The sequence below is a fragment of the Perognathus longimembris genome, chromosome 2 (assembly GCF_023159225.1).
Source record: "Perognathus longimembris pacificus isolate PPM17 chromosome 2, ASM2315922v1, whole genome shotgun sequence".
Lineage (NCBI taxonomy): Eukaryota > Metazoa > Chordata > Mammalia > Rodentia > Heteromyidae > Perognathus > Perognathus longimembris.
The window spans coordinates 83,151,464-83,169,418 of NC_063162.1; the positions used below are offsets into that span (position 1 = coordinate 83,151,464).

A 17,955-nucleotide genomic window follows, 5' to 3' on the forward strand; every position below is an offset into this window, starting at 1 on the left:
AAGGCCACATCTACCTTTGAAGCCCATTTCTACCATTTGAAAGTATAGGTGTGTCATTCTATGGTCCTTGATTCTAAATGCACAGGAGCTGGACCTTGACAGACTGGTGAGGGTGAATGGCAATGGAAAACCCAACAAGTATGCAAGTGAGAACAAGGGAGACACATTGTTATGAGATCAAGGAGGAAGAGAAACAGATGTGTGCATGCAGGAAGTAAAGATGGCTTGTCCCATAGTGAGTGACCACTACTGATAAGAATGCAAAGAAGAAAGCTATGATAGAATATTTGCCTATCTAGGATGTGTGAGGCCCTGGGTTTGATCTGCCAAAGCCCTCAGACAAACAAAACAACAGTAACAAAAACAACATAGACACCAGTGAACGGCAGAAAAATGGTCAATAACAATAGTACACATTCTCAATAACATGAACTTCTGGGCCTACTTCTGGGGATATTCTGGGATGCATGTGCATGTCAGAGGAAACACATACAGGAGCACATAGGGTGAGGTATGCTAGAGGAACATGCCAGGGAACAGGGTCTGCTGGTGCAGCTCCAGTCTTCAGGGTGAGAGGGGGCCATAAAACAATAAGTAGGGCAACCATTTCATTTACATCCCAATGGGTCACTTTATAGAGAGTCACCACACATGATGCCAGGACACAGTAAACTGGGGTACATGATCCATCATGTGTTAGAACTTGTATAGTACTGCCTATCTACTATACCTGGACAAATGGTGAGCTGGTCTGGCATGCCCTATTAGAGTGTCCATCTCTATAGCAATCTGATGACCCTGGCAAGAGCCAGCTATCTGCAAAAGGCTCAAGGACAAGGTACACAAGTGCATACGACACATAAGCCAGGTAGAGGTAGGGAGGTAGAGAGGGAGGAGGGAGTCTCTCAAGGGGAAATTGTGGGTAGATAGAAACATAAGTTATCTTCTAAACACAATCTCTACGAGCACTGAAAGCCTTCTTAGCTGGACCTGCTCTACACACAGGCCTTGCTGGGAACCAGTCTTTAGAACCAGATAGAAACCCTCACCCCAGGGATTTTCTGTCTGATCAGGAGTTACAGTTTATATATGGAATGTCCCTCACAGGATACTATGTCAAAGCCTAGGTTCCCATTTTGTGCGATGCTGAAAAGTTCAGGAGATGAAGCCTGGATGAAGTAGGTTTCTGGGTGTGTAATCTTCTGGTGGTAACTTGGCATGGCCATTTCCTGAATTCTTGCTCTCTGCGTCTATAACTTCCTTGAACCACAATGATATTGTGTCTCATCATGGGCCCATAATCAGTGGATCCAGACTATTAATTTAAACATCTGAAACTGAGCTTTAATGTTTTCTCTCAAGTTGATTATGTCAAGTATTTAGTCACCATGACACAAAGTCTGACTTACATATAATTTCCTGATGTCTATTTAACAAGAAAAGATGAAAGAGAACTATGAAGATGTGGAGGCAGAAAATAAGAAATACACAGAACAAACTAAAGGCAAAGGCAAAAAAGAAGTGAGAGTTGCAAATAGGATGTTTAATAAAATAATAACAAAGTTACACCAAATACATACTTATTGCAAGGTGCCTGATAACTGATTTACATGTATTCTTTTTTGTTTTTGCTTGTTTGTTTTGTTTTCTGCTGGTGCTGGGGCTTAAACTCAGGGCCTGGGCATGGTATCTTAGCTTTTTTTGTGCAAGGTGGGCACTCTACAACTTAAGCCACACTTTCACTTCCAGCTGTTTTGATGGTTAATTGGAGATGAGAGTCTCGTAGACTTTCCTACTTAGGCTGGCTTTGAACCTCCATCCTCTGATCTCAGCTCCCTGAGTAGCTAGGATTAAAGGCACCAGCCATTGGTACCTGACTTATATGCCTTCCTTAAACCTCATAACATTCCCTTTAACAGAGGAGGAGGAGGAAGCCCAGATATCAACTACGCAGCTACAGCTGCCTCATCATGTTCTAAGATTGGTAGAGAGGACAGTCATCCAGGTTGTTGTGGCTTTAAGGTTTGCTGTCCTGAAGCAATTTAAAGGTCATTAGGATGGTCCATTAAGAAGATTAATCCATCTACAGAAAAAAGTCTCGTTTAGCCAGCTGATTAACAGAGTTGTAGAATTAATGTATTTTTCTCTTGACAGGCAATTTTCATTTTAGAGTCTGTTAATTTCACCATTTCCTTAACCAAAGCTTCCGTGGGCCTAAAGGGTATAGGCAACCCTAGAAAATTGTAGAATGTTGCAAATTGTAGAAGCATTATTACGTGAAATGATTTGTGTCCAAAAATCTTTTGTCCTGGATGAATTCTGACTTTTTCTAGACAGGCTTTGTTTGAAAAGCAAGCGCACAAGATATTTACTATTCTTGGGAGTAAATGGTGGCTAGAAAATTCAGATTCCTTATTTATATAATGTGAGTTTCTGTTCAGTTAGAAGGAGTGTCACTTCACTGGAGGAAATAAACCTGGCTAGGGCCAAGAATGTTTTTATGGAATCAGATTTCAAGCTCCTCTGGTCGATCAGGACCTCTGTAAAGATTATAGACAGACACTGATTGGCATGCATTGTACTTATAAACTAGCATGTTGAATTGAAACCCCTCTGTACTTAAAGATAATAAAAACTGGAAAAGAGTATAAATAGGATTAAGCAAAGACAATTAGTTGATAAACATGAAAATGACATTATTCATTCTTTTTATTGAACACTTACTCTATGCCATATATATATATATATATATATATATATATGGTATCAAATAGTAACCTGAATTACAATAGCAATTTTTAATAAAAATTATTCAAAGTCAACATAAATAATAAGCTAATGTAAAATGGACATATAAAACACAAATTCCAATCAGATGAATAATGAGTGGCTTGTTGCTAAATGTATACTACTGTATTTATAGCATGGGCCTCCTTTTAGACTATTCTCCTAAAGACTGTGCAAAGTTTCTACTTATAGTTAGTTGGAGAAAAAGAGAGGAGGAAGGGAGTGGGGGGTGGAATGGACAATGAATTCAGAGAATGGCTCCAGCCATTCTCAAGGACATGGGCACACACAATGCTACCAAAAGCCATAGCTACTCCAGGGTCTGCTAAGTTTCAAAGGATTTAAAACACAGAAGAGACATGCTTCTATCTGATTTATTTATCCCTCTCAAACAACTTGTCCATCCTTTGTTTTCTTCCTCTAATAACTTTAAGTTACAAGGGGTCACATTGCATAAAGACTGAATTCTTATGTAAACATTTTAAAGCTGCTGATGTATTTCAATGACAAATATTTAATATATCAAATATTTTCAGTGTTAAATATTTAGTCTAGCAATCAAAGAAATGGGATCCAACAAGCTTTCTTGTTTTAAAATGTCCTACAATACATTTTTCATTCAGAGATGGAGGATTAAAAAGACTGACATCTATTTGAAAATTATTACACTTACTTGTCCGTGTGTTTTTGACATCAACTCAAGTGCAGTATATACATACAGAATAATTTCACAAAACAGTATGGTAGAGAATAATCATAAGGGTATTGTAAAGCCAAAATAACTGGAATTTTTGAGAGGAAGGAAAAGGTTTGCAAGTCCAAGAAGATCCACCCTTTCATACTTGTTAGTACATTCACAGGATACAAAAAGTCAGGGATTTTTGCCAAAAAGTCAGAAAAACATTTTCTTAAGGCAAAAAAAATTAATGAGGACGAGAATAGAAAATAGGAAGGAGGAAACAAATGATTTTTCATGCTGTAAGTTAGCCATGTAACTGTTCAGTGATGAGAAAAATATTGAGTCTTGGCAAGGAAGAGGACCTATCTAAACTAATTCTTTACCTGAATGCTAAGGTGCAGGGGTGAATAATTTCATTCCACAGTTCAAGGATAGCTTGCAAATGCCTGCAACAGCTTGCTTTCTAGAAACAGAAGCAGGGAAGCCAAGAAGACTGATATGAATGTGTGCTTCATAGATGCACATCTATCCTTAGAAGGATGGGGAAAACAACAGAAGAAAATCAGTTTCCCGGGGCTGGGGATATGGCCTAGTGGCAAGAGTGCCTGCTTCATATACATGAGGCCCTGGGTTCGATTCCCCAGCACCACATATACAGAAAATGGCCAAAAGTGGCGCTGTGGCTCAAGTGGCAGAGTGCTAGCCTTGAGCGGGAAGAAGCCAGGGACAGTGCTCAGGCCCTGAGTCCAAGCCCCAGGACTGGCAAAAAAAAAAAAAGAAAGAAAAAGAAAATCAGTTTCCCTTGTCACCTCTGTCTAAGAGTTATCTCATTCCAACCATCACTCAAGCTTTCAATCCTAAAGAAAATGAGAGGTTAACAGAAGGCATTCACATTGTTTCCTCTGCTTATTCTTTTCTTCCTTGCTCCTTCATCTCCAGCCTTCCACGTGTTCAAATTGTTAGTGCATTTGCTTGGATGAGTCTCTATCTTCACCTTGTCTCTTTCCCTTGCCAGCGTCACAAGCTGTGCAAGCTGGCATCAGCTTTCCTTACCAGCACCTCTTAAGTGACACAATGGGACCAAGGACGACAAGAGCAGATCATATCTCCAAGAGCAGGTCTAAAGTGGAGATAACATGTGAGAAAGTCCACTTAAATTCTCTCCAGGTCTCCCTATCTTTTTTGTTTGGTCTGGTGAGCCAGGCCCGCTTGGCCAGGCTGCCAGGGTGCCCCTGCACTGGATTACACACAGAAGCCACTGGATGGGATTGTCTAATAACCATTGACTTTCCCAGATAACTGCATGGAAACAAAGGGAGTTAGCTAGCATCAGTAAAAACAAAAGACAAAACATAAAATGTTTTCACTTGCTCAGAGACAGCCATGTTCTTACTGCTCCTCTGAGTGGAAAAGTACTGCAAGGCTTTTCCCCAGAACATCTCTGAATGCCACTCACTGGGCATGCTCTGTTTTTCTTCCCCTGGACATGGGAACATGAAGAGAAGCGGACTTGATTCTCTCACACACATACAGGTAGGTGTTTCCAGGAACAATTTGCTTTCTAAGGCCTCCAGTTTGAATTGAGGCAAAGCAACAGTGGTTAAGTATGTAGTTAAATATGGAAAATAGAGGGATTTGCTGCCTCTTTTATCACTAGTGATACAATAGAAACTCCACACAACACCCTCACCTGTCCTATACCCTCAGAAGCAAGGATGCAGAGGCTTACCTTGAAGTTGTGTGTCTTCTCATAGTTGAAATGGTTGTCGTTGTGCGTGAGGGCAGCCCTTCGAACCAGGGAGGAGATCTGTGAACAGGCAAAGAGCTTGAGAGGGGGCCAAAGAAAGACACTTTTCACTCCTACCTTCACCCCCAATGCCACAGCCAGCAGCTCTTGGCGTTTCCTGCCTAGCTTCGATTTCCGAACTACAGCACATTTTTTCTCATTTTCCAGCCACATCTCCTGAGAAAACATAGTGCTTGAATCTCAGCTCTTTCTATTTTTCCCTTTGGATTCTGGGCAGCTCAGAGCTGTCAGAGCTAATGTTAGGCAGCAGATTTGAGGCAGCTGTGTCCTGTCTGCAGGGGCCTCTGGCATGTGACCTGAAAGGGCTGGTTTGAGTGATGGAGGAGGCTTTGCTGCTCAATAGAGATGGGCCTGCTTTGTGCTGTTTCTTAAGGCTGGCGTGTGCCTAGAACAATAGCACACATTCATGTGTGCAGCAACCCCCAGCAGCCATAGCCACTCCACCACTGAAGAGCCAAGGAGGCAGGAGGGACACGCACATCACTGCAAAGGAAAAACCTCTCTTAATTATTAGCACATCTCTCTGTCTGTCTCTGTCTCTGTCTCTCTCTCTGTCACACACACACACACACACACACACACACACACACACACACACCTGTGTTACCCCTGATGTTCAAAATCCGAGGCTGTATCCAATTATTATGGGTCTCTTACCCTGTCCTGAGCTAAATTCCCAGCAGATTAAACCTTAAAACCCCAGTGATTGTTTAATCTTGTAGGGATAAAGCTTCATCTCTTTTTAAAAGTATCTATCCCAGCACTTGAAAGCTCCATCTTTATTCTTATGCATATATTAAATTGGAACCACCTGAGCACAGATGAGGCCACTGAAAAAAAGCAAAGCCCTTTGGCTGTGGGTTCTACAGCCAGTTACAGAACAAGAGGCATGATTTCTTACTATAGGATCCCTCCCATGTTTCCCCTCCCCCCTTTTATTTCACAAAGACAATTCCCTAACTTAAAACTGTAATACCACAATTGTTTCTCTTCCAAATGACACTGCTGTCCATCTGTCCATCATGCCTCAGCCTACACAAATAGCTTTTCCTGCTTGTAAAAATGTTATTCATTTGATGGCTTCCTTTTGTTCCTAGATTTCTTCATTAATAAAAGTAGGGCAATTGTGATGTCTTGGGAGTGCTCTTGATCTGTTGGTGGACTTTACTACAGCCAATGTCAGATGGTAAAATTAATACTTTAGGAACTATAAGAGAAAAAGAAAAACAACTAGGAAGAATGTAGCTGTCTGGAGCACTGTGGATATGGATGGTCCATAAATTTTATTCTGTATACTATGAGGCATAGCTCCATATCTCATCAGAGCCCTTCCAAACAGCCTGCCTGAGTAACAGAGGATTCATCCTTTCCTTGTGTGTAGATGGAAATCTGTCCTCTAGTTTCATTTATTATCTTTGATTATAAATGACAGCCTAGTTTTATGTTGAAGCCAGGTGATGCACAGAATGCATTAAATGCACTTTCTTGAGTAATCTTCAGCACCTGGCTCTGAGGGTCAAGATTTTATATCCCTTTTAATGGATGAAGAGATTGAGGCTCTGAGAAGTTAAATAATTTCCCCAAGGACATGCGGAGCCACAGCTATAATGGAAGCATCTTTAAGTTGAGTTGCTAAACACTGTCTGTCATGTCTATCATGTTTATCTGAAACCCTGGTCAAGTCTTCCAAAATTCTTATCCCACAGATCAGATCCCCACAATCGCTCTAGTCTACTTTACACGCAGGTGCACAATGTGCTTCCATCTGCCTGGAATATGCTAATGCTTCTCCCTGGCTTAAGTATGTCCTAGCATTGTGGAGTTTTTTCATGAACATATCCCAATATATCCACTTACCTCATTTTCCCACACAGTCTTAAAAAAATCTCTGACATACTAAACTTATCTCCTATATTGTTTGCTCTGACCTTTTTTACATTTCTGTATTTTGCCAACATTCACATCCTAACTCATATGTCACCCTTTCCAAAAGGACTTTTCCAGACTCCCCACTAGAGGTAAACTCTGTCCTCTGAACTCATATAGTATTTCCCCTACACTTTTCTGATACTTATCATTGTCTTGTATTAGAGCAATTGGTAATATATCTTTCTCCCCATTGCAAGCAAACTCATTGTGAGATGTCTATGCCTAATTCAGCCTTGTTTCCCTCCTTTAAGGGAATATTATAAGATTTTTTCCCCATAGAAGCGTCTGAATAAGATGCTTGAAAAGATCTGGGCCCTGGTGGCTCACACCTGAAATCCTTGCTACTCAGGAGGCTGAGATCTAAGCATCATGATTTAAAGCTAGACCAGACAGAGAAGTCCAAGAGACTCTTATGTCTAGCTAAGCAGCAAAAAATCTGCAAGTGGAGATATAGACCAAGTGATAAAATGTCAGACTTGAGAAAAAAAAAGCCAAGCAAGAACATGAAGACCTGAGTTCAAACCCCAATTCAAGCTCATACACACGGAATGCTTGGAAAGCGTTTGCATACATAGGAAGCCAGAGTTGTAGAGAAAGATGGGTACAAGAGTCCATATAGCATGGTGTCTTCCACTATATCCTGTGTTCACATTTTCCTGTACTTCAGTGTCCAAACACTTGAACTTCCTGGGTTTTGCCTTCTAGGTGCTTTCTTCTGACTTCTTAGCCCTCTGTCAAAAATCCAGTCCTAAATTTCAAGTGGCCCTGAGAGAGAGTAAGCAGAGGCTTGGCATACCTAGAAAAGGCTTCCAGTGCTTAGCCTAAATGTAAAGAAGGAGCTGGGAAATGAGATCCTTTTCCAAAACTTCACTGGTAACAAATCGAGAAAGACTTTTTGATGGCTGGCCTATGCCATTAGTTTCTGATGTGATAAACTCACTCTTTAAATAATAACAGAACAGAAAGGATCTCTTTTTCCTTTTTGTATATGGATGGTTGAGTACAAGAGAATTAGTATTTTCTCTTACATCTAGGCTTCTACTTATAATAAGTGATTTTAATATCTGTTGGTAACAGTGATTTCTATTTGAGAAATTGATTCAGTAGCATTTACCCAAACACAAGATACATTCAGCCATTGGCAGGAACCACACACTGTTCTCTGGTGTCCTGCTCACAGGGACTGTGTTAGCACTGTGACCTGGTGTGACCCTCTTATGAAAGAAAAATGATTACAAGAATCTCTTGGTAAAATCTTCCCTTTTAGAGAACGTGCTCACACAGAGCTCATCTTTATCTAAGCCCCTCAAGAACAGCTCCTTGGCCCCCTCTACATCTTCTACAATGTCAAAGGCAGTGTTCTCAATACACAGTGGATATGGAGTCCTTTTGCTGATGCTCACATAGAAATTCCCACCTGGCCTACTTTTATCTATACATTCATGACATGAAGCACATTTCTCTACATGTTTTGTTTAAACCAGGGGTTCTCCTAGGAACTACTGACATTTGACTAGATCATTCCTTGTTTCAGGGGCTGCTCTGTTCAGTGAATAATTAATTGCCTCTACTTACTAGATGCTAATTGAACTCCCCAACTGTGATCACTCAGACTGTCTTCACACATGGCCAAATGATACCTGGAAGGCAACATTGCGTACCATTGAGAATAACTGGGTTACATTAATAACAAATATTTATAGCATTCTTACCATGTGCCTGGTATTATGCTAAGCACCTTGCACATATTGACTCAGGTAGGATTTTAAATGCCAAAAGTATAGCTCTGTTGTAGTTACCTCCTAGTTACAGATGAAGACATGGAAACAGAGTTCAAACCATAATAAGGTCATACAAGTGGCAAGTGGTAGCCCTTCATTGTCACTATGAACTACGTCTATGCCTTTTCCTACTCTACAAAAAATTTACCAACTTTGGTAAATACATAAAATTCACCATTATACCCATTTTAACTTATAATCTGATAATTTTTAGTGCATTCATAATATTCTTCAACCAATACACAATATTCTTCAACCATTACCACCGTCTAGTTTCAGAACATTTCATCACTTCAAATTGAACCCTGTGCCCCTATGAAGTCACTCCTCAGTCCCTTTTCTCCCTAGCCTGTGGTAACCAGAATTATGACATTTTGTCTCTATAAACTTGTATATTGTGAATATTTCTTACCTAAGAACCACATAATACATGACTGTGGTGGTATGTCTGTTTCTTTCACTTTACATTATGTTTCAATGTTCTTTTATGTCATAGTGTTGATCACAACTTTATTCCTCTTTATTGCTAAATAGTAATCCATTGCATAGATATACTAGATGTGTTGATTCACTCAGCATCTGATAGACATTTGACTTGTTTTCATCTTTGACTATTGGAAATACAGCTTCTAAAAACATACTTGTAAAATTTTTTTAAAACATTTGTTTTCAGTTATTCTGGGCATACATAAAATCTATCAAAGCTACCTCTCCTAATAATATTCATATTTAAAGTTATCGAGCAGTTAAATGTCAATTTTTATTATTAGTCCATTTGCTAGCAGGACCAGTGTCCACTGGACTACTTGTAAAGAGGCCACTTTTGCCCTCCTAGGCTCCCCTGTAGAAGCAGGCCCCACTAACGATGCCATGGAAAGCAGGCAAGACTACAGATAAATGGTGCAATAAGCTCACTACTTATTTTTTTCCTTATTAAGAAAGTTGAAATTCTGCTTTCTATGGCCTTTAACTCCTTTCCTTCCTTTCTATGAGTAGGATCCTAAATATATGAAAGAGTCAGATAAAAACAACAAGAAGAAATGTTGTAAGGTAACCCAAGCATTAGGCTAGATTAATGGATGAGAAGAGTAGGGTAAGAAGATCATTTGCAGGGCCTGTGCATTACCCAAAAATGGTACAGGAGCAGAAAGAGGCCTGCCTTTCTAACAGCTCTGATAGTAAAAAACCCAGCACCAGGTGGCTTTTTCCACCTGGTTTCTGGCAAGCCTATCGCTTGGCCTCCCAGGGGAACTACCATTTGCATTAGTAGTACTGAGTAGTACTTTCTAAAAGGTGATTTGTTTTTACCATCAATCCACAATTCTTTCACTGACTTTAAGTGAGTTGGGCACTGCATTTTATGGAGGATTTGTTGGAAATGTCCTCATAAACCTTTGGATCACCATCTCATGATTCCAACTCTAGTGTTTATATTCCCAGGTCCCTCACACTCCTCTGTCTTCAGTCTGAATCTCTCTTAGACACTGACAGCCCAAACTATAACCTATCTGCTACCACCTGCCTGCTACTATGGGCTTCTGAGGCCTCCTGACCATGAATGAAAGGAAAATGAACTTTACTCATGCTGGAGAGGGTGTTGTGAGGAGAAGTTGCTAATATCTTGCTAATGTTTATACAAAATACCTCTGCTTGGAAGGAAATCTGGTAATGTAGCAAAAGATTCTAAAATGTTCAAGTGCATTGAGCCCCTAATTCTATTTATAGGATTCTTTTAATATTTAAATAGACCCCCTCTCTCTAGATAGATAGCTAGATATAGAGATATTGACAAATAGAAATCGAGACATAAGTCAAAACAATAACATCTTAAAGATGAGAAAAATTCCAAACATTCAATATTGGGGAAAAGTTAGATAAGTTGTGGTATAAAAAGGTAAGGCATATTATGTATTAACCAAGTTGTTTAAGATGTTACATAATATGGAGTGTTAGGTGAAAATAATCTGCAGAATTATATCTAGTCTAGTCTCTAGACTAGAATATATTCCAGTACACAGAGAATATGAGAAACACAGCAAAATATCTCTCCCACATCAAGCTGCTAAAGATATGCCAACATTTAATGCTGGGTGGAGAAACACATTGACCTTTATTTTCTTTTACTGTACTATCATTTCCTGAATATTTGGCATCTCCATTATATAAAAATTATTTTAAATAGCAAAAGCTTTATTATATTAAATGCTTAGATGATAATATTTTACCACCTCATCGTTTCACAAGAGAAACAGCCTTGAGCGAGAGCAGTTGTTGATTTTTCTCTTATCACAGAGATTAATAAGACACAGGCTGCTGTGTCCATAGTTGCAGTTCCTGGTTTAGTCCATATGAGGCCAGAATCGACTACACGTGTAATAAGTTCACAGTGGTGCTGGTGGAGGACCCTTGCTTTATACTTTCTATTTATCCTGTGACTTTATCTGACAGAATCAGCCCAGAGAGAAAAACAACACCTCCTCCTTTTGGCCTTTACCACCAAAAGAGATACACACACACACACAAAACAAACCCCAAACAAAACATGCTCAGTGCTGGAGGTTGGGAGCTCACACCCGTAAACCTAGCCACTCAGGAGGCTGAGACATGAGGATTGTAGTTTAAAACCAGTCTGGGCAGGAAAGACCCATGAGATCCATCTCCAACTAACTACCCCCAAAGCTAGGAGTGGAAGTGTGGGTCAAGTGGTAGAATACCAGTCTTGAGCAAAAAAAGTTCAGGGATACTATTTAGGGCCTGAGTTCAAGCCCTAGGAGTGGCACAAACAAAAGCCGAATAGAAACCATGCTCAAGCTCCACCTCAGATGAATTAAATCCAAAATTTCTGGGAATGAGGCCCAGACTTTTAGAAATCCCCTCAGGGATTGTACCATGTTCCTAGAGCTGACACTCACTGCACACATCTCAAGTGCTTCTATTTAGGTGGATTATCTTTTAAAAAGATGACAGTAAGAACATGGTAAATACTATTGAATCCCCCCCCCAAAGGAATCAATAACTTTACAAAATGTGATAATGTTTCTTTTCATGCTCACAGCACCCTACCTCCTGTCATGTCACCTAAAACCTTCATAGACTATTTAAGTATAAGTGAAAATTCATACCATGGCCAATGGGCCTTTGTGGTCTGGTTCCTGACTCCTTCTGGCCTTGCCTCCCACTACTTCCCTGCTGTCACACTGAGAATTTATAACTATGCCTCTATTAGTTTGATTTGAAAGTTATGAACTAGGAGCCCACTAGCCTTGTAGGCTTTATGAGCTCAGGTATGATATGTGCCTTTCATCACAATTAGAACTCTCATGTCATATACAGTCAAATTTTACTAAATGAATAAGTAAGCATTGCTACAAGATACCTGAAGATCAAGAAATCACTACAGAAGCTTATTACCATCATTATCTATTGATTTTACTCCCATTAGCTTCTGATATATATAATCTAGGGGTGACACACTTGGCAGTTTTTTCTGGACCAGAATATCTATTTTGAGAACATAAAATAGTAGAAAGTGGGGGTAGTATACATCAAGTGGGGGCTACATCAAGAGTAAGCTCCAGAGTCACAGTCCCTATGGGCCCTAGGTTTTGAGCTAGAAGAATACTAGAAATAGTACTCTATATTTAGGGACTATATGTTTATTATGTATTTCTCTTATGAAAAGTAGGTATCATTATTTTCATTCCATAGATGAAAAACTTGAAGCATGTTCTCTGGCTTACAATCGGGCTTCTTAATGTTCTTTTCACAGAAGTCTCTGGCACTCCATTATAGCCCAGCAGTAGTATAAGGACTCATTTTTCCTGTGTCCATAAAAAGTGTTTTTTCTTTTATAAATTTACAAAACTTAAAAAGCACCTTTAAAGAGGACCCATGGTTCTATTTATTCTAGCTTTCTAGTAACTAGCATGATGCCATTCCTGGCTAGACACTCAGGAAAATTCTCTTGAAAAATAAATTCTACTCCCCGCCCCCCTTTTTTTCAGCAGGTCTTCAAAATAACTTCTAATTTTATAAAAAATCATCTTGATCTCTTTTGCATTTAGACCATTACTCCCACGCATAGATCTAGGAGACTAAGATTGAGTGATAACTCTGTGTTGTGTAATATTTTCCCAAAGCTACAAAACATCACATCTTAATGTGGTAATTATAATAAATGTCTCCTAAAGGCTCATGTGTTAAAAGTTTGGTGACCAGTCTAAAGCCATATTGGGAGGTAGTTGAGCCTTGAGAAGGTGGGTCCTAATGGGAGAAAGGTCATTGGGGGAATAGCCTGATTAGAACCTATTTCCTGGCTTCCATGAGGTGAACTGCTTTCTTCTACCACATGTTATCCACTATAATATATTCCATTGCCAGTCATCCAAAGCAACAGGTCTAATTGACCATGGACTGAAACCTCTGAAACTGTGACACAAAATAAACCTTCCTCTTTAAAAGTTAATAATCTCAGGTATTTTGTTATAGCAACTAAAAACCTGATTGCACCCTGAACACTAGATATCCCCTCTGGCATTCATTCAAGATGGTGTGGGAAACTTATTTTTACCATTTGTTTTCATTCTCTGGGTCACCCTTGATGGCATGATTATGAGCATACCAACTGAATGCTAATATCCAAATTCACTGTCTCATATATGTAGTGTCCTATGTAGGGTCTAAATGGCTTCTCTATAGCTTTGACAGGAACTGGCAGATTAAAAACTCAGGAGTATTTCCATTTTGGATTTTGTTGTGATATTCTAGATTTGGTCCTACATTCCTATTAGCAAGCAGGAAAACCAGAAATGCTAAGTCAAATATTTATTCAGCCCAAAATGATGAATAATAATCAAAAGGGTGGTTTTCTTGTATCAACACAACTAAACCTGTCCTGTTTGATCCTACGTGTGCTGAACACTTTTTTGTTACAAAACAATTTACTTTGCTCTTCGTAAGAACATCCCTAAGACTTTGCTATCTCCTTTGATTCCTGTTATGAAGCATAAAAAACGAGGGAGACAGCAAAGGCAGATGGTTGAAATGGAGACACATTTCCATGACTTCTGAAGGAAGGCCAAGGTGGTTCTTCCCATATTTCCATCCATGTGCTAATTGAAATCTTGCTTTTATTCCCATCCATCTAAGTCTGGAGTGTCTGTGGATGATCTGGCTCACACTGGAACTGCTGCTGTTAAGTTCTGTCCTAGGCAGAGAGACTTTTGTCTCTGATAGAATGACATGTCAAGCTTTCACTCTGATTGTATTGCAGGGAAAAATGGCCACTGTCAAAGCATGGTTCCATTGTCCTTCCTAGAATTTACCCCATTTCATTCAAGTCTTTACTCCAGGTTCTAGGGCCTGTGTAGGCTCTGAAATGGACTAACATGCCTTGGTTAAAAGGTGATAAATAATTTTGTGTCTTGATAAATAATCTGGTATGATTTCTGGTGCAATGCTCTTACTATAGATTTTTCCATGTAATATCTCCAGCTGTTTTATTGTGACTCATGTTAATAATTTTGCTGTTTTTGAGGTTTCCCACAGAATGCTTTAGTGTAGAAATAAAGGTACTTCACGCAACAGACAAAACTTTAAGGCATCTTAGGCATCTCATACGTTTCATCATGCAATTGTTGTTTGCTATTTGTTGTTTTTCTTTGCGTGAGTTTCTTGTGTACATAACAAGTTTTGTACCATAATATTATTATTAAATGAGGCCCTAAAAGTCCCAGCCATATTTCTTAAATATTGGACTTAAAGCATGACACTTTTTTCTTTACAAGAATAGGACATTTATTGGAGTTCCTTAAATAGGCTTTACTATACTTCTGGAAAATTTGTTGGGTGGTGTGCAAGTGTATACAAATTTACTAATTAAATTATGGTAAATTCAAAGAAGACCTCAAATAGTGTAATTCCTTACAAAGACAAAATAAAATATCAGGAAGTAGGTACTTGAAAGGGATATTGTAGGGGCAAGAGGAAAAGGATAGATGAATGAAAAGGAAAAGAGGGAAGAATGTAGTAAAAATCTAATGTATATCCTACAAAATCGAGAAGAGTGAGTGGTAGTGTGGGTAAGGGAAGGATGGGTGAGAATGTTGAAATGGTAGACACTGATCAAGATATATTGTATTCATAAACTGCTTCATTAAATGCCAACTTCTTTGTACAACTACTTAAGGATAATAATAAAAAGAAAAAAGAGCACTGGTAAAATGTGAGAAGTAACAACTTAAATTCATATCTGTTTTGCCTCTGCTCTATGTCATTTTCTTCTCATTTTCCTAATCCATTTCCTTTGCTTTACATTTTTATTATTTGCCGGTGTCTTCTGATGAACCAAAGAAGTGCCCTGAATGATTTACTATAATAATCATGACACTCAATTTCTATTTTATGTTTACCAACTGTGTAGTAGAACCCAGGAGTGTTTATTCTTGGCTTCTGCTGTTCATGCTCACAGTTGATCCTGATAAATCTCTTTTGGGGGTAATTTGCCAGATTGCATTTTCTTGTCATGTTATAGTACAGCAATTGGTACAACACTTCTGAAGAATTCCCCCAAGAACCCCAAGTTACTTCCTACTGGGTTACCTAGTCAGCAGGTGGAGTAAGGTGGACCTTTGTATGAAGAAAAACGTCAGAGCAACACAAACCACAGCAGCATGTAAATAACAGAGATGCCTTTTAAACATTTTTTTCAAAACTATAAAAAATAAATGTCTTCAACCCACTACTGTGCCTTGTACAGTGAACAATAGCTCACACAAAATAGCCCTTGATGCCATTCACAGCTGTGCAGCTGATACTGCTCAATATAGCTTCTGATGGTATCTAAGAGCTCAGTATTGTGACTATAGATGCTTGCTCATTCCAAGTAAAAGCTAAGTTTATCTCTGGGCTCCTGACTGAGTTCAGATGGGGATTTTCAGACTCTACAGTTGGCTCAACTGTGGCTGTTTGGAAGAACAACCTCACACCAAATCTGTCATTTTCATATGGAAAGTCAGAATATTGTGATGACACAGCTCCTTCACACTGCCACTGCTGCTCTGGGAAGAGAAAAGGTCATGCTAATGTGTAAGTGTGAATATCACAGGAAGAGAGAGAGTTCAAACTGAAATGACCACAACCAATTTGTCCTTAGCTCTCTCTCTCACTCTTTTTAACTCAGGGCTTCATCAGCAGATTTCAACAACTTAAGTCACAACCTTGGCCCTTTTTTGTTTTAGTAACTTTTTGCATGCACCATACCCAGCTTATTGATTGAGATGGTGTCTTGTTAACTTTTTGTCTGGGTTGTCTTGGAATTACAATCCTCCTTGCGTTTGCTACCCAAGTAGCTAGGATTAAGGGTGTGTGCCACTACACACAGCATCCTTGATTCTTTTTCTTTTCCTTATTTTTAGTAGTAGTACAAAGTGTTTCGATTTAACATGCCATTTTGCAAGAACAATGCATCTTGATCAATGTCACCCCTTTATCATTCTCCCCCATCTCTTTTAGCCACACCCATCCCTTTTGATTCCCCCGCCCCCCCCCCCCACACACACACTGGTCCTGGAGCTTGAACTCAGTGTCTGAGTGCTATCCCTTAGTTCCTTTTGCTCAAGGCCAGCATTCTACCACTTGAGCCACAGTGCTACTTTGAGAGTTTTCTGAGAAGCCAGAAGTTTATTGGAGATAAGTCTCATGGACTTTTCTCCCAAGGCTTACTTCAAACTGTGATCCTCAGACTCCTGAGTAGCTACAATTAGAGATGTGAGCCATCATTGCCTGGACTGATTCTCTTTTAAGCAAGAAAACTATCACCCTCCCTTCCTTTCCCTTCCATTCCCTTAATTTTCCCTCCCTCCCTTCTTCCTCCATCCTCCCTCCCTTCCTTCCTTCTTTTCTCCCCTCCTTCTTTCCTTTCTCTGTCTTTCCTCCATAAAATAATTTATCAAGCATCTATTAAATATCACTACAATTGTTTTAGGACAGTGAGATACCTCAATAAATAGGGGAGAAAGAGCTCTGCTCTCTTGGAGGGTAGGAAGTCAGAACAAGGTGCTCATAAGCACCTTAAGAATTATTTTAGAAAGTGATGAGTGCTATGAGAAAGTACAAAGCAATAATAGCACAGCAAAAGTTGGTAAGGAAGCCTGCATATAACTAGGAAGGTCAGGAAATGTGTCACTGAGAGAATGGCATTTGTGTACGATGACATTTAGCAGGAGGTGTTGGGGTGAGTCGTGCTGATAACCTAAAGGGAGTGGTAAAATTTTGGCTATCATTGTCAAGTTGGATCCCAAGAATTCAAGAACTCCAGAATAATTCTTGGTTCTGGGCTTGAGTAGCTGAATAGTTTCTACTAAATGAGATAAAAATTCAGAAGGGACAGTAGTGAGAAAATTCAGGCCTTCGGTTTGAGTATATTACTATATGCTATGACTTAGCTACCCCAGTAGCTGGGATTATAGGTGTGTTCCACAACAACAGTCAGGTATAGGACCCTGGAGCTCTAGGGAGTGGAGATTATTGTAATTATCACTGGTATGGAACTGAGAAGAAAAGAGAAAGTGCAGATATAGAACAGTAGAAGCTCAGGACTGATCTGATGACTAAGAGGTCAAGAAATTGAAAAGAATGAGGCAAAAAGGGACAGAAGGAAAATTTGAAATCTGAGAAGCCATGTGGAAAGATGATCAACTGTGGCTCTTGCTGTTGATAGACCTGGTAGATTTAGCAGGGGATGATAAAGGAATATAGGCTCTAGCAACATGAAAGTGAGCAGTTTGCAAGAAGCAATGCAGAAAATCCTGACTGTAGGTGCCTTGTGAGAGAGCACAGGAGGAGAGCTGTGGAGCAGAGAGAGCAAGAACAACGATTATGATAAGAGGGAATCTATAAAGACTGACTTTCCTTTTCAGAAAAGAAGAAAGTCACTGGGGTTTCCTTTGGCCATCTGAAACCATAGCTCATGG

General features: G+C 39.5%; 1 protein-coding gene across 1 annotated transcript in view; it reads right to left on the minus strand.

Annotated features, from left to right (window-relative positions):
• Nucleotides 1–17,955, minus strand: part of Chn2 (chimerin 2) — a 312,915-nt gene that overhangs the window by 28,628 nt on the left and 266,332 nt on the right. Inside the window, exon 7 of the mRNA XM_048339610.1 lies at nucleotides 5,196–5,273. Coding sequence (XP_048195567.1) covers nucleotides 5,196–5,273 — 78 coding nt within the window. The remainder of the gene's footprint in view (nucleotides 1–5,195; nucleotides 5,274–17,955) is intronic.